The sequence below is a fragment of the Gadus macrocephalus genome, chromosome 3, assembly GCF_031168955.1.
Source record: "Gadus macrocephalus chromosome 3, ASM3116895v1".
Taxonomy (NCBI): Eukaryota; Metazoa; Chordata; class Actinopteri; order Gadiformes; family Gadidae; genus Gadus; species Gadus macrocephalus.
The window spans coordinates 23767180-23788665 of record NC_082384.1 but is presented as its reverse complement, the minus strand read 5'-3'; the positions used below and the strand labels follow the sequence as shown (position 1 = coordinate 23788665).

At 47.5% G+C, this 21486-nt stretch overlaps 3 protein-coding genes across 5 annotated transcripts; 2 read left to right on the top strand and 1 right to left on the bottom strand.

Annotated features, from left to right (window-relative positions):
* The first annotated feature begins 4418 nt into the window (after positions 1–4418).
* LOC132454651 (filaggrin-like) lies at positions 4419–11584 on the top strand. Of its 3 annotated transcripts, none has more exons than XM_060048153.1 (7): positions 4419–4780; positions 5153–5717; positions 6665–6781; positions 6965–7452; positions 7585–7665; positions 8197–11178; positions 11294–11584. In XM_060048153.1, exons 4-7 carry the CDS (start codon positions 7426–7428, stop codon positions 11375–11377), a joined length of 3174 nt encoding a protein of 1057 aa, XP_059904136.1. In that variant the 5' UTR covers positions 4419–4780; positions 5153–5717; positions 6665–6781; positions 6965–7425; the 3' UTR covers positions 11378–11584. The 3 variants fall into 3 exon arrangements, with proteins under 3 accessions (XP_059904136.1, XP_059904135.1, XP_059904134.1); XM_060048152.1 differs by having other exon boundaries at positions 7576–7665; XM_060048151.1 differs by having other exon boundaries at positions 7552–7665.
* A 152-nt stretch (positions 11585–11736) lies between these two features.
* Positions 11737–14324, bottom strand: LOC132454657 (group XIIB secretory phospholipase A2-like protein). Its single transcript, XM_060048161.1, has 4 exons — positions 13948–14324; positions 13156–13244; positions 12867–13029; positions 11737–12137 (listed from the first exon to the last, which is right to left on the bottom strand). The coding sequence occupies exons 1-4, from the start codon at positions 14204–14206 to the stop codon at positions 12019–12021; spliced, it is 630 nt and encodes a 209-aa protein (XP_059904144.1). The 5' UTR covers positions 14207–14324; the 3' UTR covers positions 11737–12018.
* Positions 14325–14993: 669 nt separating this feature from the next.
* On the top strand, positions 14994–21339 carry LOC132454663 (splicing factor, arginine/serine-rich 19-like). Its single transcript, XM_060048165.1, has 11 exons — positions 14994–15479; positions 15574–15661; positions 15917–16192; positions 16485–16598; positions 16705–16819; positions 17256–17365; positions 17809–17951; positions 18156–19678; positions 19768–19869; positions 19996–20207; positions 20734–21339. The coding sequence occupies exons 1-11, from the start codon at positions 15397–15399 to the stop codon at positions 21007–21009; spliced, it is 3042 nt and encodes a 1013-aa protein (XP_059904148.1). The 5' UTR covers positions 14994–15396; the 3' UTR covers positions 21010–21339.
* Positions 21340–21486: the final 147 nt, after the last annotated feature.

The following is a 21486-nucleotide window of genomic DNA, read 5'->3' as shown; positions in this document are numbered from 1 at the left end:
TATAGGGTGATTTTAATAACTTATTTGAAATGTCATATTTTATGCGTTTCAGTATGTTTTGGACTTCAACATAGTTTTTTAAAGTCTACGTTTTTCTTCAGACACAGCCCTGATAATCACCCAGTAACCAACAACGGGCCCCGAGAATGAACTCAAAGAAATTGGAATGCACCCCGAGGCGGCAGTTCAGAGAGCGAAGCCCGAGGGAAAGGGGCGACCAGGATGACAGATGGAGAGAACCCCAAGGAGGTCGCAGCAGTGCCGCATCACGGGACTCCCACCGCTCCTACTATGGAGAGAACCCCAAAGACTCTACTGGGACCAAGGACAAGCACCAGTACAGTGATTCACTGCAGAGGGCCTACAGTAAGGAGCCATCTCATCGGAATCGAACCCAAAGGAGCCCGGAACGGCGATCTGCTGTCCCTGACCAAGGCGGCGGCGGCGGCGGGGATGGGGATTATACAAGGTTTAGGTACACATCCCCGGAGACCAGTACATCACAAGAGCACAGAGTCTCTGAGAGGAGGAAAAGTCTCGCCGGCAACGTGGACGACCATTTTCAACACAGGAGGCTCAACAGTGACTTCAGATCTTGGCCACCAACCAAAGAGGATTCAGACTATGGTAAAAGGCCGGTAGAGTCCAAAAAACGCAGAGCATCTCCTGAAGATTTTGCATACAGGCATCAATCTGACTATGCCATGAACAGACAGACGCAAGACAGGAGCGAGACACGTGATGTAAAACGATTGCCAGAATCTTCTTCAAAGGTATGGAAATATTTGTTGCATTACATTTATTAGGCAGATGCTTGTATCCAAAACGACTTGTATTAAGGGGATTCAAAAGTAAAGATGCAACCCGGAAATGGAAATAATCATGTGGCTACATGCAATTCATCAGATAAGCAAACTACTGCAAGTGCTACATTTTCACAACATGATAAATCCAATTTATTCCAATCCAATACTTTAGGCCTTTAAGAAGAGACTGCTCAGATGGTTGATTATTTAGGATGACTCATACTTCAGTTTGATTTTATTTTTTTACAAATAATCAATTTTTTGTCCTCCTTCTGACCAGGTGTATGATCCAACACGAGACCAATCCACTTCCCCTCTGAACTATAATCCTTGGCAGCCCAGCAGTGGCTTCCCAGTGACTGACGTCGGCAAAAGGGTAGGGCTTTTGTGCAAGTTTGAATGATGCGAGATCTTATCCTTGAAATTCTCCAAATTGTTTCGCATCACTTTCTATGCACAACATTATATTGGTACTGCATATGAGACACACTTGCACATTGGATATTTATGAAAGATACGTGTTGCAACTCATGCAAATTTGTATTGCTTTCTTTCTCAAAGGCGGAACCTAACTCCACCAATCACAGCCCTGCTCCTGTTAAAAGTGTTCCTGAGCAGTCACCCAGGAGCAATGGCTTCCAGCGTTTCCTCAGTGTGCTCAACAAAGGGGTGGACGTCAACATGCTCAACAAGATAGTCAGTCAGGCTCCCAGTTTTCCTGATCCACGGAACGCTGCTGATCCCAGGAACGCTGCCGGTCTTCGGAACGCTGCCGTTCTTCGGAACACTGCAGATCTACGGAACGTTTCTGATCTTCGGAACGCTCCTGCTCTTCGGAACGCACCTGATCTTCGGAACGCACCTGATCTTCGGAACGCACCTGATCTTCGGAACGCTCCTGATCTTCGGAACGCTCCTGATCTTCGGAACGCTCCTGATCTTCGGAACGCACCTGATCTTCGGAACGCACCTGATCTTCGGAACGCACCTGATCTTCGGAACGCTCCTGATCTTCGGAACGTTGCCGATCCCCGGAACGCTGCTGATCTTCGGAATGCTCCTGATCTTCGGAACGCTGCCGATCCCCGGAATGCTGCGGATCTTCGGAACGTTCCTGATCCTCGGAACACTGCCGATCATCGGAACGCTGCCGATCGTCGGAACGCTGCCGATCGTCGGAACGCTGCCGATCGTCGGAACGCTGCCGATCATCGGAACGCTGCCGATCATCGGAACGCTGCCGATCATCGGAACGCTGCCGATCATCGGAACGCTGCCGATCATCGGAATGCTGCCGATATTCAGAACGCTGCAGATCTACTTGGATCTCACAGAGGCCCTGGGAAGCAGGACACGCACCAAAACGCAGTGTACTGGAATAAGAACCATGAACCCCAACAACAGCAGAGTAAGCAACCCAGTGAAATCCCTCTAATATCTAATGAAACGTCTGCCGTCCCTCATGGCAAGGCTGGCACTAGATTGACCCCAACGCAAGCAGTGGTCGAGGGGAAAGTGACGCAGGAGGAGGAGCAGAAGTGCAAAGAGATGCAGCATTTGTTTCAGACTATCGGGATGGACCTGGGACTGGACGAGCTGGGGAAAATGTCCAACCGGATCCAGCTGCGGTTGTACGGCAACAAGGAGGACCGAGAGAGAAGGGAGTCCGAAAAGGAGACGAGGAGAGAGACGAGGCAGATGTTCTCTCCCGGAGGCAACAGCAGATCCTCCTCGTCGAGCAGATCTAGCTTTGGACCTCCTGTCACAAAACACAACTCTCTGAAGATCGACTCGTTGGCGGCTCCGGTGAATGCCCCCGAGACCGCCCCAGCGGCCAGTGTGTGCAACATAGCCCCCGTTAGAAACTATGACGACGACAGAGCGTGCCCGCAGAGCATCGCCGCACTTCAGTCGTTTGCGCCGCACAACGCCCACCACTTACCTCAACCACAAGCTCTGACGCCAAGTTACCCCTCCACCCCCTTCTCACCCCCCACCCCCTTCGCACCCCCCACCCCCTTCGCACCTCCCACCCCGTTCTCGGCACCTGCCCCGTTCTCGCCACACCTCTATCCACCGGCCGCCTACAACGTGCCCCCTCCGTGGGGAGTCTCCGCTGGAACTATGCCTTTCCCCCCGTACCCCCCGAGTTACCCCCCCCCCGTGCCCGTGCAATCCCCCGCCGTGCCGTCGTTTACAAACTATCACAATCATTCAAATCCAATCAAGTCGACTTCAAGGCCCCGCTATTTGCAGGTTATAAACACAAACCGAGCTAAGCAAACATAAGAGATATTTTGATAGACAAGGTTTCACATTCAACAGATAACATTTGGTTCTAACTCTTCCAGGAGCAACTGAATCTTCCTATCCGGCTTTCGATTGAAGCTTGATTAAATTGCGCCTGTAAAACGTTAAAGGACAATGAACGTTACAAGAATAGGAAGACCGATTCACACTTTAATCTGATTGGCTTTCTAAGGCTGGGACATAAATTATTAAATACACTGGCTTCAGTAGTGGAAGCTCAAGTAATAGGTTTTTGATTTCGATGGCCAAACCAAATAATCATTCAAAGGGCAAACGATACAGATATTTGACTTCAATATTTTGCAGATTGCAAATATATCCATTCCTTATGAATTGGCTTGTGTTTGTTACACTGTAGGATCACTTCTTGTTTAAGTACCTGTCTGTGCTGACTCAAAACATATTGTGAGAACAACATGGTTGATAAGAATAATACATGTATAATTCAAATGTGCTATCAAATTTAGTTTAGCAATGTGCCACAATTGTCCAATTCACTATACCACGTTAAATAAACAAAATCTGGAAGATGTGTTGACACCAAGTACCAGACTATATGCATACTACTGCCTTACACCTTTTCCCTGAAAACTGTAGGAACTTGGATTGTACATTTGTTCCAAAAGTTGATTGGTTATATTAAACGCCTATAATTTGTCGATATTTTGTCTATATTCTATGTATGTTTTTTGCTGCTGATTCTGCGTCAATGATTATAACCTTCTGGGGCTTTCTTAAAACAAGGCTTAAAAGTCGCTTACTACAAACCAACATGTCGATTTCAACAGAATAATGATTCGCAATAAATGCAAAACACGTATGGAAAACGGACGGGGCCGCATCAATTGCAACCCAGTCGGAAATGGGCTTTGAGGAGAGATTTAAAAAGCCTTTAAAAGAAGAGATGATTCTGTCAACGTCACAGCCCTATCCTTCAGGATGGTGCTTAGATGATTCTGACCTGTCATCATATCTATACCTCAGGATGATTGCGGAAGGCAAAATAAATCTTTAATTACTCTTCGTGACCCATGGTTGTGGCTGAGATACTTTGTGCAAATGTTTGAGTCCCTCTTCTACGTGTTTATGCAATTTAGTTTATGCCTCTTTATTCAGCATTTAAATTTAATTCTTCATACAATTAATAAGACGTCTTATAAATCTAATACAAATCAATGCAGGTCTGTGTAAACCATGTTTTTGGTTCATCACTAAATTATATTAATTAAGTCCGACAAAGCTCTGGTAATGTTTTAAGAGACAAGAGCTGGTTGATACAACTCAAAGAAAAGACATCTCCGGTGAGGGAGGGTCGATTTAGGAGAGATGGAAACAACAATGACACCACAAACCTGTGTTTGAGGGTAACTTTGGTTCCCAGACTGTCTTTCGAGTCTGTCTAATATATGATATTGCTGGTCTGTATGGTCCAGCAAACAACCCCCATGTCGGACCCACTTCATCGACCGACCTGGAACCCGGGCGCTCCCGACCAGACGATGGCCTCCTAGAGCAGCTCGTGCCCCGCCCCGCGTCTACCGACGATCGAGAAGGAGAGCGCCCCCCCTCCCTGATGTCGGTGTGTGTTTACCTCACTCGTTTAGCACAAACAAAAGCTATGAAGAAAGAGTGCAATGCTGTTCTTTAATCATTAAGGCGATAAGGTATGCGACCGTGCATGTTTCTATTGTTCTCTAATCGGTAAAATTGACGTTTTTATCAGTGGTTTTGTGTGGAAGTATGTGTGTGTGGACGTTAGCTGGCTCCGCTAGTTGTAGACACTAACAAATCCCAGGTTGTATTCCTGTTTTCCTTTTCAACGTTTGGATGTCAGGGAAGCATTAAGAGAGGTTGAATGATAAACCTTTGATTATCAGCGTTGTTTGCAGTGCTATCCTACATGTTTATTCTTTAATTCAACAGCTAACGTTTTATATTATTATTATTATTTTCGACCACCATTTAGATCCATAACAGAAGATAATGCTGTTATGCTCCTAGTATTTATTTTATGATGATGTTTACATATGTTCTAGGAAAGACGTGATGAATCCCCCTTACTGGGAAAGCCTTCCAAGGGCCAGGTACGATCATGACCGACCTCAATGTCCTGGAACAGAACAAGACATGGGGCAATACACATTGAACTACAATGATCAACATTATCACCAGGATCACTATAGATACCATCAAAGAGAACCACAAAGACCAACCAGGAGGATGGACTATGGACAGCACAGCATTCCTTCTCCTTCTCCATCTCCTGGTCTTATTAGTTGCAGAGAACCGTCCGTAGATCTTGGATCAGACAGGACCGTTATCCCAGACGGAACATCAGTGGAATTAGCTGAGATAGACAATGAGCTGGAGAGAAAGAAGAAAAAACTTGAAGAAATCGAGAATAGGATTATTCGGAAGAAAGCTGCAATTGCCTTGAAGAAAATCTTGCCCTACTTGAGAAAAACCGATGAGCTATCTGACAATCCATTAGACGACCAGAAAGACTTAGTAGAGAGTTGTTTAACTACTACTAATGAATCTTCTCTGAAGGAGAGGGTGAACTCCATTTTGCAGCTAAGGAAGTCTCTCGGCTTTCCAAAGGTAAGCAGGGAATTGGCTGATTTGCCGTACTCTGGAACGAAAGGTCTTTCCATTGATGTGCATTAATTATTCTGTTATGCTTTATTTAGACCACATGTTTCAAGCTCACATCAGTTCCTCATTGGACCACACATTTGTAGTGCTAACAGCAGTCCTGATTAGCTTATTCTACAGACAGGTATTAGGGCTTTGACTTTTGCCCAAAAATCATATTCAAAGTTTGTTTGTTTATTAATATTAATATTCGAATATATTCGAATATGACCATTAAATGCCTTCAGTAAGACCTGGATTGGGTTTCGCGAGGTTTGTTTACCGGCGTTGCGGTCTTGCGTGTTCCAACGGTTTAATAGGTTTCTAATAAATCGCTGTCTAATCAATACTTCATTCACTGCCTCTTCCGTGGTGATTACAATATTATGAATAGACTGCGTCGGGTTCTCCGACGTCTCTCCCTCTTGGCCTGCCCATAACAGGTTCGAATATTAAGGGCTGCCTAATATTCGTTTGAATTTTGATTTATTTTTTGATATTCGAATAACGAAGTTCGGAGTCAAAGCCCTACCACATATACAGTCGAAAGGGTTTGAATTATCAGTCAGACCCTACAAGCATGGCCTCTTTGCCATTCCATCCTGCAGGCAACGACAAACCGAAGGTCAACCCGGGTCAATTAGAACCTGTAGCTGTGGCTTACTTGCCATTCTGCCCATTTTAAATATAAACAGATATTTTGACCTGTGTTCGAGAGATGCTTTATGAAACACCTCCAGAGTGCAAGCTTGTTTACCTTGTGTCTCGGAACAAACCACGTGTTGAACATTTACCACTCTCGAGACATACCTAGCCCGAAACAACGATACCACAGAGGATTAAAATCAGGTTTCATCACTATGCATATGGGTGTTGTACATCTTAGGTTCAGCCTTGTCTGATTTTCCCTGCAGATGCACAGCAGAGACCCAAAGAGCTCCACAACATATGGGGTCGGCCGGCAGGAAGATCATCCCCTGAAGCTTCGTGTGAAGACACTGATGGACAACAGATCGAGAACACTCCAAGAGGTATGAAGTAGTGGGAATTGGCGATGTGACGATTCTATAGTGACGATTCCATAGTATTTACACACTTACTAGTACTACTAATGTAATCCTGAAAATATCCTACATCTTCAATGAATGAATCCAGTGATTCTCCAGATGCCATTGGTAGTCCCTCATGGTTTTATTTTGTCTTGCCCTTGCTAGAATCCTAGTTTTCCACCACCGACTGCCACCCTGGATTCTAGGATGCGGCATGCAGTTGATGGTCCGAAGATGCAGCTCAACCCTTACCCTCCAATGGTAAAACTATTTACTTTGAGGAAACATGTTCTTATTTGAGATTGTCATAACGCTTTGACATAGTCTTAACATTGCTGTTCAATATATTCCAGGGACTATTTAACAGTTTGTGTAATATTGCTAATCATAGTTATTTGCAATGTGTTAACTATCCTCAGACTTCTCTAAGGTGTTTGTTTTCTCTATCTCTACCTCCCATAAGGCCGTTCATCATGCCTTTTTTTTAATGGCCTCTGATTGTAGTCGCTGAGCTTCTTTGCAGGATAATGGTGGACCTGCATTAACACCCCTTCCCAAAACAGAGCCGGAGCCAACCTGAATCCAGCCCAGTTTATGAGCCGTGGCCTACAGAGGGCGGTCAGACGATGCAGGTGGACCCCTACCCACCCATGGTAAGCGTATATGTGGTATTAGTTGTAAGTGCTGAAATCACTTACAATTTGTGTCATAAATCATCTTATGCCAAATGTAATGGAATAGTCATACCGTAGGCCAGACCACATGTTGACTGTCAGTCTCCTAAGGAGAGAGCTAAGGAGTCTCCAAGCCAAGACCCTGGACCTGGACCGATGCCTGGATTATCTGCAGGCTTCCAGCACGTCCAGGTACACCATCAGGCTGCTAGCTCAATGTATCTGGGTCTCTGGGCTTAGCCGATGAGGTTCTCATCAGATTCAGTCCGAGCAGGTTATTGGCTGAGCAGTCGACATCCAACCCGTTCACGTGGGCGGCCACCGCTTCCTGGTCAACAGCCGCTTTTGTAACCGCCTCCCCTCTGCCGCCCTTCCCTCATTGAAATGAACGGAGGCGGCGAGTTGCCGCGCGGCGGTGGGAAACCGGCTTAACAGGGATGAGTATTCAGGAACTTAAACAAGGCACATTTGAAATGCTAAGACCTCAGTTTTATGGGATTAGCAAACGCCTTAGCTAAACGGTTATGCCCAATCAGTGTCATACTTAAACATAATAAGCTTGGATTTGTCATAGATTTGAGTTAACTTTTTAATAAAAGATCCAAACTTTATTCTATGATTTATCCTGTGATACTTGTACAATTGTGCTTTAGCGTACAGATTAGGATTGATCCAGAAATGGCAACCAGTAAGTAACGTTTTATTTCACCGTCCCCTTTCTAGCCTCACGGGAGATCACGGACTCCACGCCCGGCCTCGCCACCCCCTGCGCCCCCAGAGAGACCCGCCATAGCCCGCGGCATGCAGCGGTTTCTCAACTTGCTTAACAAAGGGGTGGACATGGACTTGTTCACCAGTATCGTCAACGACGACAGCAAGTCCGTCACCTCGGATGTGGTGCTCCCGCTAAACAAGCCCCCGCGGAGAGAGCCTTCCAGGTCGGAGAACGATCGGGCCGAACCTCATCTGAAGAACAGCCGTCCGAGTCAGTCTGAGCCCCGGAGCCGTAGTCGATGGAGCACTGAGCTCCCCGACACTGAAGGGTCTCCCAAAGAGAGGAGCAACTCCGCTGCTGATGATGGCAGAGGCATCTCTGCCATCATCAGCAGCAGCAGCAGACATTGTCCTTTAAGCAGTGCATCCAGTGGCCCGCGGGCGGAAGAAGAGAATCCAATGCAGTTACAGCTCCAGAACATTCTGGAGACCCTGGGTTTGAGCCTGGACAAGGAGGAGATGAGTGGACTCACAAGCCGCACTGACGAGAGGCTCAACGGGAAGAGGAAGGACAACGGACAGGGGCTCCACAACCCGTCAGGCAGTGAGATGCCCTTTGAGCCGGCTCCTGAACCCTGTGACGGTACTTCCACCTCCGCTCCTCCCCAGTCCCGTCCTGCCGGCCGCCCTCCCCCCCAGCACACCAAGGGAGAGGGCATCGTGGAGGGCAGGAAGAGGAGGCGGCTCTCTCCCTGCAGCCAATCAGTGGACAGAAGCTCTGGGGAAAGCGGACAAAGAGGGAGAAGAACCGATGGCCACAAGAGGCGGGAGACGGACAGCTGCGGAGACGCGGGGACGGACCCGACGTGGGACGGAGAGCCCAGTGGAGCCTCAAGGGCAGAGAAGAGGCAGAAGAGAGGTCGCCATGGAGACCCCGAGACATACAGCAGGCAGGAGGGAGATCGCCATGGAGACTTGGAGACATACAGGAGGAAGGATGGAGACCCCGAGACATACAGGAGAAAGGATGGAGATCGCCATGGAGTCCCGGAGACATACAGGAGGCGGGATGGAGATCGACATGGAGACTCGGAAACATGCAGGAGACAGGATGGAGATCACCATGGAATCCCCAAGACATACAGCAGGCAGGATGAAGATCGCCATGGAGACCCAGAGACATACAGGAGACGGGATGGAGATCGCCATGGAGACTCGGAGACATACAGGAGGCGGGATGGAGATCGCCATGGAGACTCGGAGACATACATGAGGCAGGATGAAGATCGCCATGGAAACCCCGAGACATACAGCAGGCAGGATGGAGATCGCCATGGAGACCCTGTGACATACAGGAGGAAGGATGGAGATCGCCATGGAGACCCCGTGACATACAGGAGACAGGATGGAGATCGCCATGGAGACCCAGAGACATACAGCAGGCAGGATGAAGATCGCCATGGAGACTCGGAAACATGCAGGAGACAGGAAGGAGATCACCATGGAAACCCCAAGACATACAGCAGGCAGGATGAAGATCGCCATGGAGACCCAGAGACATACAGGAGGCGGGATGGAGATCGCCATGGCGACTCGGAGACATACAGGAGGCGGGATGGAGATCGCCATGGAGACCCAGAGACATACAGGAGGCACGAGGGAGATCGCCATGGAGACCCCGAGACATACAGGAGACAGGATGGAGATCGCCATGGAGACTCGGAGACATACAGGAGGCGGGATGGAGATCGCCATGGAGACCCGGAGACGTACAGGAGGAATGATGAAGATCGCCATGGAGACTCGGAAACATGCAGGAGACAGGATGGAGATCACCATGGAAACCCCAAGACATACGGGAAAAGAGATCACAGGGGCGACAGAGTTAAGGTAAGCTCCCGCAGTCCCCAAGCTCGTCTGGCAAACCCGGACTCCAACTCTGCCTTAACGTTGCCAGGAACCACTTCAACCGAGTACTATCAAAACGCTAATTACCATGGTAACGCCATCAACGGTTCCTCCCACGTGAACACTCTTGGAGATGCAACCCCCTACCCCCATCTCTCTGCTTCTACCGGGGAACACAACCCCCCCTATCCCCTCCCTGGCTCCGCCTCCTCCTATCCCCTCCCTGGCTCCGCCTCCCCCTATCCCCTCCCTGGCTCCGCCTCCCCCTATCCCCTCCCTGGCTCCGCCTCCCCCTATCCCCTCCCTGGCTCCGCCTCCTCCTATCCCCTCCCTGGCTCCGCCTATCCCCTCCCTGGCTCCGCCTCCTCCTATCCCCTCCCTGGCTCCGCCTATCCCCTCCCTGTCTCCGCCTCCTCCTATCCCCTCCCTGGCTCCCCCTCCTCCTATCCCCTCCCTGGCTCCGCCTCCTCCTATCCCCTTCCTGGCTCCGCCTCCTCCTATCCCCCCCCTGACGCCTCCTCCTATCCCCTCCCTGGCTCCGCCTCCCCCTATCCCCTCCCTGGCTCCGCCTCCTCCTATCCCCTCCCTGGCTCCGCCTCCTCACCTGCTACCACCACTCCTCGACCTAAGCCTACTGATGGCTTGCAGTTAGAATACATCCTTAACCCAGACCTGTCAAAGAGCGAGGGCCAGCATTGGTCTGCGCAGCGCTGTCTGCAGGTTATCAACATATGGCCTGCAAGTAAAAGGCGCTGCCTGACCATACTGAAGAACACCTCTGCACCAACAAGTCCTGAAACGATGACGGCCGGGATACAAGGAGAGGTCCATGCAAGCACTTGGACTGAAATGAAGCCAGCTTTACCTAAGCCAGCTGCTCAGTTGGCGACCAAGCCTCCTCAGCGGCAGGAGAGAGTTACAGTCCAAAAGCAGGAGGTACTTGCAGTCCAAAAGCAGGAGGTACTTACAGTCCAAAAGCAAGAGGTACTTGGAGTCCAAAAGCAAGAGGTAGTCGTGATCCAGGGGAGAAAACAAAGGAAAACGCCGACAGAAGAAGAAAGGAAGGCAGTACTGAAGGAAAAGGTACTTTTCTTTACTCCACATATTATTCATTATCAATTGACACAATAACAATCATTGTTCAATAATACTAATTGATTTGCTTTCTTCCCCCCCCCCCCCCCCAACAATCTTTTAGCTTCTGGCATTCAACCAGAAGATGAAGCAGAGTCCCTTCATGCCAGCGCCAGTGTCTAGTTGTACGTATTCGGACCTGACATAGCCTTGTTATGCCAGGTTGGTGTTGGTTTTTATTTCAAAAGACATCTTCTGGAGCTACCGAACTTGTTAGAGCGGGAAGAATCTCCGTCACCGTCAAACAGAGGACCTTTACGGAAGCATTGCTTCAGTTTACCCATAATATTATGTCAGAGGTCTTTAGATTTCTACGGACAGTTTTTTAAACGGTAACATGTAAGGTATTTCTTTGTGCTGTAGTACAAACATACTGATGATTGCGTTAACGATGACTTTGAATTTCAAGTGCACACTCTGTGGAAGTTTTCATCATACTTCATTATGTACATTTTTGTTAATTTGCTAATTATAGAAATTGTATTGAATAAACATATATTGCAAATGAATGAATAATGAAGCAATATTTAATGTTTAAAGAAAAAGTTCTGGAAAGCACATGATAAAATGAACTAAACTAGCGCTGGATGGCCAAGACATCCCAGCATGCAATTGGGCAACGGCACCATCTAAAACAAAACCAACATCTAAAAAAAAAAACTTAAATAAATTACACACACAGTGCCTTCTCAGGGTCGCTTCACGCCCCCGTTCCTCGCGGCATCGGTTCAAATGCTCGCCCAGTTATCTTCTGTAAACTAAGGTTGGGTGTTGGGCTGTCGGTCGGTTTCACAGCTCGTCCTTGTCCTCTCCTTCGCAAATGCAGGCGGCTCTCTGGCTGTTCATGTAGGGCCTACAGCCCAGGGTCCACACAGTGTTGAACATGGTGTCCGCCACTGCCTCGCATGCTGAGGGCAAATGGGAACACGCACGCATTTACATTCAGGGCGTTTAGCAGACGCTCTTATCAAAAGCAATTTGCAATCAGTAAATTTTTCAGAAGAAGGAGAAACAATATATATCGCTGTCGGTACAATAAGGATGTTCATGAAAACAAGTGCCAAGCACTTACAATTGTTAGCTTAACCAATTCCACGTACACAACAAAGATAGCTAGGATAAGATACACAATGCTACGTACTATTTTAGGTGGTACAAGGAGGTACAACATACAATAAGTGCGTACATTAAGTGTCAGGATCGTACAACATAGAATAAGTGTGCAAGAGGGATGGGAGGGGGTTCAAGACAAACGTCTTTCCTTGGTTTGTCCAATGGGACATTTTATTGCAACATACATTTAAAGGTCCCATGACATTCCACCAGGTGTGAGTGTGATTAGCCTTACAAGCTGTTTTGAAAATCAGGCTCTTATGACATCACAAGTGGGCGTGTCCACCTAGATGTGTGCTGGATAGATCAGTCTACCAGCCTCCCCAGTGGACTGTAGTAAACGTTGCTCATCTATCCGTCACACATCTAGGTGGACACGCCCACTTGTGATGTCATAAGGGGCAGATTTTCAAAACGGCTTGTAACGGCTAATCACGCTCACACCTGGTGGCATGTCACGGGACCTCTAATGATTTATTTGTACAACAACACAATTCTGAACCGGGTACCATAAGCCCACTGACCTTCGACCTTGGACATGAGGCCGAGGCTCTTCTTGAGGTCGGAGCAGATGCTGTGCAGACACCAGCGGAACTTGGAGTCGCAGCGGTACTTGTTGGAGCCGCAGGTATCGTAGCACAAGTCCAGCTGGTTGCAGCACTTGGTCATGGCTGGGATGCCGTCCATCTGATAAATCCAAACAAGTATGCGTGTTAAAATGGAACCGACCTTGTGCTGATCAGTATTTTAACGTAATATTAATGTGAATGTTCCAGGTGTTTGTGTAATAATAGCCATGCTTTATAGACGTACCCCTTCGGGAACGGGAATGCCCAGGAAGTAGGAGCTGCAGCCGTCTGGTTCTGGCATCTGGAAATCCGGGCGTGGCAGAGGGGCTTTACCTGGAGGGTTCATTCGATTAGTTAATTAGATTGGTTAGAATTAGATTTGTTAATTGTATTGTTTGGGCATGAGAGTATGCTGGTGTATAAGTATCAGCATCTTTTTTCTCTCTTTCTTCTGACAAATGTACTTATTGTATTCCCTTTGGATAAAAGCGTCTGCTAAATGCCCTAAATATCAATGTCAATCTTTATGGCTCATGCTTGTACTGTAAGGCAACAAAGTAGACTATGACAATGTTTCCAACTGAAGATATATCTGAGGATAAGGACGCTGCTGTTATTTTAGATCTAATCAATCATAGAGGCCATTGTCCATGGCCAAGGCGCTATCAATTTGATGACAAGATAGATAACAAGTCTATCTCAAATCCGGGCTAAGGTTTACATAATAAATGTGGGACTGAAGTGCCTATAGGATAACAAACTTAGCTGAATTCAATTCAATTATATTGCATACAGTATTAAGGATCAACATAAATGTTGACGTTATGGCACCCATTGCACCCCTGATCATCCCCTGAAAGGCGGGATCCCCAACTCTGCGTTCCTCCTCAAGATTTCTTGCTTGAGTTTTTGCCCTCTGAAGGGCTAGGTTCAGGGGGTTGTCATAAATATATGGCCTCTCAAGCCCTTTGAGACTACCTGTGATTAAGGGCTATACAAATAAAATTGAAGTATAAAATATCAAGCATCTACTCACCATATCGACAACGGTACTGACACACTCCATCACGACCGCCCATCAACTCAAGCATGGAGTCGAAATAGGTATTAACCGCCTCGAAGCCTCCCCTCAGACTGTCCATTCCCCAGTCGCCGTCCTCCTCCCCCGGCGGGCCGCCCGGAGCCTGGCCGGGCTCTGCTGGGGCCTGCGCCTCGGTGTCCTGACCCTGGATGCCCTGGAGGGTCAGCACCAACACCAAGAGGCCCCATGCTGCGAGCGGCACCCGAGCTAACATTTTTGGTAGTGTTGTTGAATTAAAATCAAAAGAGCCCAGGGACAGTAACTAGACGCAAGTGTGCACCTAAAGGGGAGATACGAGTAAGTAACAGGATAGAGGGCTGAAACGGTTGCATATCATCCTGACCTGGACTTTGAGCCAGGCATCAGTCGTCCTCCACTGTGGAGGAACAAAGTTCAGCGTTTTATCAAGATTTCGCATATCTATTCTTGCGTTATTAAGCAAGAAAAAAAAAAAGGACGACACATTTGAGTTTAATCTCGTTGGCAGACATTACTCCTGACGCTGTCCATATTAGAGGTGAAAGCCTGTGCTGTTTAATCTACAGATGGTTTGGGTGTCATTGCTGGTGCCCACGTGTAATCGGAGGAGTGCTATCAGGGCTTTTATAGGCCTACCTAACCAAAAGGAAAGCTTGGTTCCTGATGATAACACGTTACAATATTTTATATTACTACAATATAACTTTAGGGAATGAATCACACACTCTGGGTTATGGCAAGTACCCTACCCCCCCACCCGTCGTAATTCGATATAAAATCAATTATCGACGTAACATACAAAATATTAAAGATTAATGATTTTTATTGCACTAAGTATTTCCTAAATGCTAATCTAGTGATTATTATTTAATACGGATGCGTATTATTTATTTTACATTATTTACAATTCTATTTGGTTTACACGTTTGTTCTTGTTATATTTATCTATCTATTTATTTTCTCGAATGCACCAATTGGGTAAGCTTACTAAAAATGTCGTTGTACTTGACTCGTGCAATGACAATAAAAGGCTTTCTATTCTATTTTTTTCTATAGCGTACCACTACCAGCAGGGGGGTATAGCGCGGTGACGTCACCAGCAGAACTCTCGAACTAGCACGCTGTCATGTGACATGACGTATGAGGAAGCAATTAAAAACATGCTCCGAAGCCGCGACGCGCTGTGATATGAGAGATGTGTACAGCTTTTAAACAGTTAATGAAACCCATCAATTCTTTATTTATGTTTTTTTATTAAGTGGAGGGTAACGGTGTTTCGTTGACCTGACAAGAAGGATAGTTCATTGTCAAGATTGTTTAGCTTCACGTTATATTGAATGGGAATAAACGAAGCTAACTAACTTATGACTTCATTGTGAACATGTGCAAGTGTAGAAATCAAATTACTAATGATCAAACTTAAAAATGGCATTTGCGAACCTCTTTAAAACTCTGTCTCCTGCTGAAGGACATCATGCCATCCCATGTCAATCAACTCAACCACACAAGTAAGCAAGTTTGATTGTGAGCTTTTACCAATAAATGCATTATACTTGTAAGTGTTCAATTGGGTCATTAATCTGTTATCCACCATATGGATAGAAATGGGGTCCAAGAGGTGTGTGCCACACAAAGACCAACCCCTTGTGGACAGCAGACTGGTCAGAAGAAGAAAAAGAAGCACCAACATGTAAAATACATTCAACCAATACACATTTTTATTGTTTTATGTTTGTTGTGAATGCTGTGCTTTCACCAATAGTATGTGTGTGTTTGGGCATGAGAGTATGCTAGTGAATATTATAGTACAAGCGTGTTTCTTGTGTTTGAGTTTTCTCAAGGACCACATTGGAAACAAGATAGCAACCTCGAAGGGGTTATTCTTCATTCAAGATTATATGCACATCTTATTATTATTTCTTTCTTTATATTTTTTTAATTTCAGCTGAATCAAGCCATGGCCGCAAAGACTCACGGACCTCCGCGGTTCTATGACTATGACAGCCCAGCCCCCTTTAATCACAGAGGGAGAGGCCAGTTCCACCACAGAGGTGCCTTCTCCCAGAAAAATAACCACCACAACAACAGGCAGGAAAACGCAAATAGTCAGAGCTACAGGGGTGGGTTTCCCCGTGGACGACAATTTCATCAGGGTGACCGTAGAGGATGGTTTCCTAGGGGAAGAGGAAGAGGACACAGTCAAACGCATCAAAACAAACGGGTAAGCAATTCTGGCCTGCTTCCGTGGTCGTATCATACCGGCTGTGATGAGATTGGCAACACCTTTTATACAATAACAAAGAATCTCATTGTTGCCCTTTCTCATTTATGAGCGTGTATGGTAGGTAGGCCTCTTGCTCAAAGATGCCTACAGGTTCAGAGCTTGGGTCTCAAACCCTCTGCCATTTGACGGAGAGTCATTGAAGGTTCTAAACATTAGCCCGTCATGACTTCTCCACACGTTACAAATGGCTCTGGTCTGGATTTTTGTCTCGACTCTGTATTCCCTGTAGGGTCCAGCAGTCGAAAGAGTCCGGCACATGACCCAGGAGTTCAAGGACCAGAACGCGCTGGAGGTCGACGGGCAGTTTTTGTGTAAACACTTCCTGATGGGCAGATGCACCAAGGTTGGGGGAGACGCTTCGCGCCTCGCGCTTCACGTGACGGTCTCAGCCGGTCTCCATGTGGCCGCTCCGCCCTCCGGTCTCATTGCGGTTTCCGTTTTGTCTTCAGGGCGAGGAGTGTCAGCTGGTGCATGCCATCACCAAAAATGATCTGATCAAAGACGTGTGTAAATTCTACATCCAAGGTTCCTGTTCCAAAGGAGAGAGCTGCGTATACATGCACAATATCCTTTGGTCTATATTCTGTACATGTGATATTGTTAAAGGGGACATGTTATACCCCCAGGGTGTGAGTGTGATTAGTCGTCACGAGCCATTTGGAAAATCCGCCTCTTCTGACGTCATAGGTGAGCGTGTCCAGCTAGATGTATGACGGATAGATTAGCAAATGTTTGCTACAGTCCACTGGGTAGGCTGGTAGACTGGTCTATCCAGCATTCATCTAGGTCGACATGTCCACTTGTGATGTCAGAAGAAGAAGAATTTTCACAACGGCGTGTAAGGACTAATCAGACTCACACCTGGTGGTGTGACACGTCACCTTTTAATGATTGGGTTGTTAAGTGATGCCATCACGTTTGCTGTTGGTAGCCACGGACGGTCTTTTGGGGTCGAAATGTATTTGACAACACATGATTTCCTTATCAAGGTTATTTCCACGCTCCTTCCCCTGTAAGTATTTCCACCAATGGGGGAAGTGTGCCAAAGAAGGCGAGTGCCGGTTTTCCCATGAACCCCTCACCGAACTGACCAAACAACTGCTGGATCAGGTGTGTGTGTGTGCGTGCGTGTGTGTGTGTTAGTGCGTCTACGTTTGTGTGTGTGTAATCACAAATGTTTTTTCTACTTTTTTTTTGCACTTAACTGACCACACTGGGCATAAAGCTTGATTGTTTAATATAAGCTAATGTTAAGCCAATATTAACATTACATTATGGAATCAATTCAACCCAAAATTAAGAAGCAAATTTAAACTAACCAGCCCGTCAATCACTCGCGTAATATAAATATAGAACAAAGACTCCGCAACTCCGTACTCCCTCTATTAAGGTGTGCGTGTGCGTGTGCGCCCGCGTGCGTGCGTGCGTGTGCGTGCGTGCGTGTGTGTGCGTGCGTGTGTGTGCGTGCGTGTTGGTTTCTTCCCCAGCAAGTTTCCATTGTTTCCCTCTGCGCGGTTTACTGAAGGTTTTCCTTTGACGGTGAATCTCTGCAGGCCATACAGCGGGACAAGGATCTCAGTGAGACGGCACGGAACAAGGAGCAGGAGAGCCTCGCTCCCCCAGCGGCGGCAGACCAGGGGGGCGCTGCCGCGGGGGCCTGCGACCCTAAACCTGACATACTGCTGCATCCCATCAGGTCCGGGTTCACAAATGTCCCGGATTAATCGTGACATTATCGACACTCACTTTTTCTTAGTTGATTGTAAGATTGTAAGATTGTAAGTGTACAAATGTACATCAGGTCAAAAGGATGACACAAAAAAGCCCATGGGCTTATTTCCATTATGGTCCCATTATGGTTGATGTGTAACCTTTTGGGGATGTTTTTATTTTTTCACAGGCCACAGTTTTACAACAGTTCATGTCCCGAGGAACCAACCGCCGAGCTAGAGGACCTGATCGGTGTTGAGCCGGATCGTGGTCCCGATCGCAGTGGGAGTGCTTCCCCGTCCTGCGGGCCCCCAAATTCCAAAGCGGTTCCCTATTCGGTGGAAGCGGTGCTCGCACCCGGGATTTCCAAACCTTTTCCGTCGCTTTTTGGGTCAAACGGGGACTCTGCCTCCTCGTCTTCCCCACCGCGTTCTTTTGCTCCCCTGTCGGTCCCGGCCCACCGGGTAGAGGCGCCGTACTCCGTGGAGGCCGTCCTCAGGTCGGTCAAGTCCGTCGGAAGTTCTAACTTGACCCCCGCCAGGGAACCGCCTCCATCCGCCAATCCTCCGTGGACCTATTACGGTTCGGACCTTTCCAAGGAGTTCCCAAAACCTTCCCGGTTCTCGGGGCCGTTCCGTGGAAAGGATTTGCGTTTGAAACGCGACACCGGGGAAGCAATTGAAGCCAAAGCAAGGCCGAACGGAAATCAAGATGTTCCATCCTCGAATCAGGATCATAAACAAGCCGAACGCTGTCTGCCTGTGAATAAATGTGTCCCTCCGTACTATCAGAGCTCTCCAGAGGGCATTGGAGTAGTTATCAACTCAAACAGTTCGACGGATGTCCGTGTTCCACCCGTTCAACCGGAAACCCGACCAGCTGAGGAAACGAAGAAAGCCTTCCACAGCCTTTTCGCAAGCCCTCTGAATCAGAACGTCTTCAACCCTCCCCGTCTCACACCACTTCCTGCTGCGGCACCGTCAAACCCCAGACGCTCTGCACCGTCACCTACACGCGCTACACCTTCAACAAACAGGAAGGAGAAGGCTGCTTCTACTGACTCTTACACTGGCCACAATACACACGTTCCAGCAAGGCCTCTCGCTCTCAAACCTGAACACGGACCAAGTGCGGCCTTTAAGGTCGCTAAGCCAGCAGTGCCTTCTGGCTCCAAGTCCCAGAGCACAGAGTCACCCGGCCCCTCTCCCCAAGCCAAGACGGCTCGCCGAGCGAGCGCACCGACTCACTGCGATCGATCTGTACTGGGACGTAGTAAGCCTGTGAAACGGCCCTACCACAGCAGTATGGCGAGCTCAGGTACTGACACCGATGAGGACTTGCCTCCCTTACAGATCGCGATGGACCCGATGGTCGGTGCTTCCGATTCCCCAGAGCCGAGCGAGGCGGAGCCGCCGGTCAAGGCCAGCGCGGGGGTGCTGCGCGGTCTGTTTGCGACCCCCATCCACCAGACTACTGCTACTGCGCCGGCTCCCTCGACCCCGGGGCACCGGGGTCCTTGGGAGCCTCGCCCTGCAGGGGGCAGCGGTGCACACCCCACCCGGACCCCTGGTGCTGCAGGCTCACCTGCGTCTCGTCCGGGGCCAAAACATCCGAAGGAAAAAGAGCGGGAATCCCGAACAACCAGCCCTCCGCCGCCGCCAGCTCATTCCGTTCGGAAGAATTCGCACATGCCCGAGATTTCTTCAGAGAAAGGTAAGAGCTCCGAATATTTATTCTGTGATATTTCTTTTGTGTTTTTCTGTTCAGTAATTGACACTTCTCTGCATGTATTTTTTTCACAGCCCCTTCCCATGCGGCCACTAACAATAGTAATTCAGTTCTCAAGAGCCTCTTCCTAAACTTGAGACCCTACAACCAGGAAGAACAACGTGTTACCCACAGCAGTGCGTTCTACTTTTTAAGTCACTTTATCAACAATATTAAACTCTCAGTGCCGCATCAGGCAAAGCCAAATCTCATTCTCACAAAGCCTCCAACTCATTTAATTTCCTTCATTATATCTCTTTCAGAAAGTGGAGACAAAGATGAGATAAACCACAGGGCCATCTCCAAAGAACCACAAACGACAGGAGAGGAGGAGGAGGAGGAGGAGGAGGAGGAGGAGGAGGAAGAAGAAGAAGAAAAAGAGGAGGAGGAGGAGGCCAGAAGGAAGGCGATGAGGAGCACAGAGATGTTGGGAGGAGTTGAGCCAGCAGGGTGTCATGTGCATCCTGACCACCAGGTGGCGTTTCACTTTTCATACAGCCAATGTATTCAGTCACAGTGTGTGGGTTTGAACTTTCAACAGCAAGAAAACGTATGAGGGCCTGAAGGCTTTTTTTACACACATTTCATCGTTCACCATTATACTCCAGAACGAATGGATGGATTGAGTGGATATCATTACAAGTACAAAATAACCTGTGGTCGTTTCCATTTTTTCCCTTGCTCTGACTGCGAGACTGGAGGGAAGTAATATTTTGGGTAGTTTTGGTGTTGCATAATGACAAAAAAAACACTAAAAGAAATAATGCACAACAGACGCACAGAATCATATCCCTACTAAAATATTCATTTATTATAAATCGAAGAAACAAATTATGTATTTCAACTGATCTTTTTTGATTGAGTTGTTTTTAAACTTTTGACCGTCTGTGTGGCCGAACGCTTGTTGTCCTGGTCGATTCACTGGTTGTCCTCACTTCGACGGGACAGCCGCGGTCCAGAATTCAGCTGACGCCAGCTCTCTCTCCGTCCCTCCGCTCCAGGGCTTCGGTGAACCTCCCAGTCAGCCACCAGCTCCAGCTCATCACCGGTCCCTGGAGAAGAACCCCCACAGCCGCTCTCCAAGGCCCTCTGCTGTGCGTCCGGCAGGCCGTTTGGACCCAGTCCAGCTCCTATCCCACGGCGCTGAACAGCCTCCGATCGTATCAAACGGGCCCCTGACCCGGCCTCAGAGCCGACCGCCTCTGACCTCCATGAAGGGGCTGCTGTCGAGCCTCTTCAAGACTCTGGACCCTGCTGCCTCTCCCTTTGGAAATTAGGGTCCTAATGTTTCCTTAAACAGAGGGAAAGTTGTTGCTTTTTTGTTATTAAAACGTTTTTTTTCTGCAAAGAAATTAATATTCTGCTTATTAAGATCTTATTGATCTGCTTATTTTATCAATATAATTATATTTTATAAATATAATAATATAATCATACAAAAATGATTATAATTATATAAATATTTAAATTTTTATGTGAAATGTGTCGTAACCGATCATAATCTGATGCTTGCGTTACAGTCCTCTTCACCACTATTCAGCTGACATAAGTCTATTTCGCACCGTCTTTATTCACATATAATAAAGAAGTATGCGCCAACACTAGAATGCAAATCTCTTCTTCTATCATTAAAGGTTGGGTATGGAATTCACTTTTTTGGCCATTTTTGCAGAATTACTTGAAATCCTTATCATAACCCACTTACTGCCACTGAGTTAGAAGTACTGACATGAAAATTAAACAAGTCAATAATC

Coding starts and splice junctions, on each gene's coding strand:
- LOC132454651 (XM_060048151.1), top strand. CDS start 7,426: ATGCAGGTGGACCCCTACCCACCCATG. Junction 7,453..7,551: donor TGGACCCCTACCCACCCATG/GTAAGCGTATAT, acceptor GTCATACCGTAG/GCCAGACCACATGTTGACTG. Junction 7,666..8,196: donor CAGGCTTCCAGCACGTCCAG/GTACACCATCAG, acceptor TCCCCTTTCTAG/CCTCACGGGAGATCACGGAC.
- LOC132454663 (XM_060048165.1), top strand. CDS start 15,397: ATGGCATTTGCGAACCTCTTTAAAACTCTGTCTCCTGCTGAAGGACAT. Junction 17,366..17,808: donor CCAAACAACTGCTGGATCAG/GTGTGTGTGTGT, acceptor GAATCTCTGCAG/GCCATACAGCGGGACAAGGA. Junction 19,870..19,995: donor ACAACGTGTTACCCACAGCA/GTGCGTTCTACT, acceptor TATCTCTTTCAG/AAAGTGGAGACAAAGATGAG.
- LOC132454657 (XM_060048161.1), bottom strand. CDS start 14,206: ATGTTAGCTCGGGTGCCGCTCGCAGCATGGGGCCTCTTGGTGTTGGTG. Junction 13,030..13,155: donor GCATTCCCGTTCCCGAAGGG/GTACGTCTATAA, acceptor TGGATTTATCAG/ATGGACGGCATCCCAGCCAT. Junction 12,138..12,866: donor CCTCATGTCCAAGGTCGAAG/GTCAGTGGGCTT, acceptor ATTTGCCCTCAG/CATGCGAGGCAGTGGCGGAC.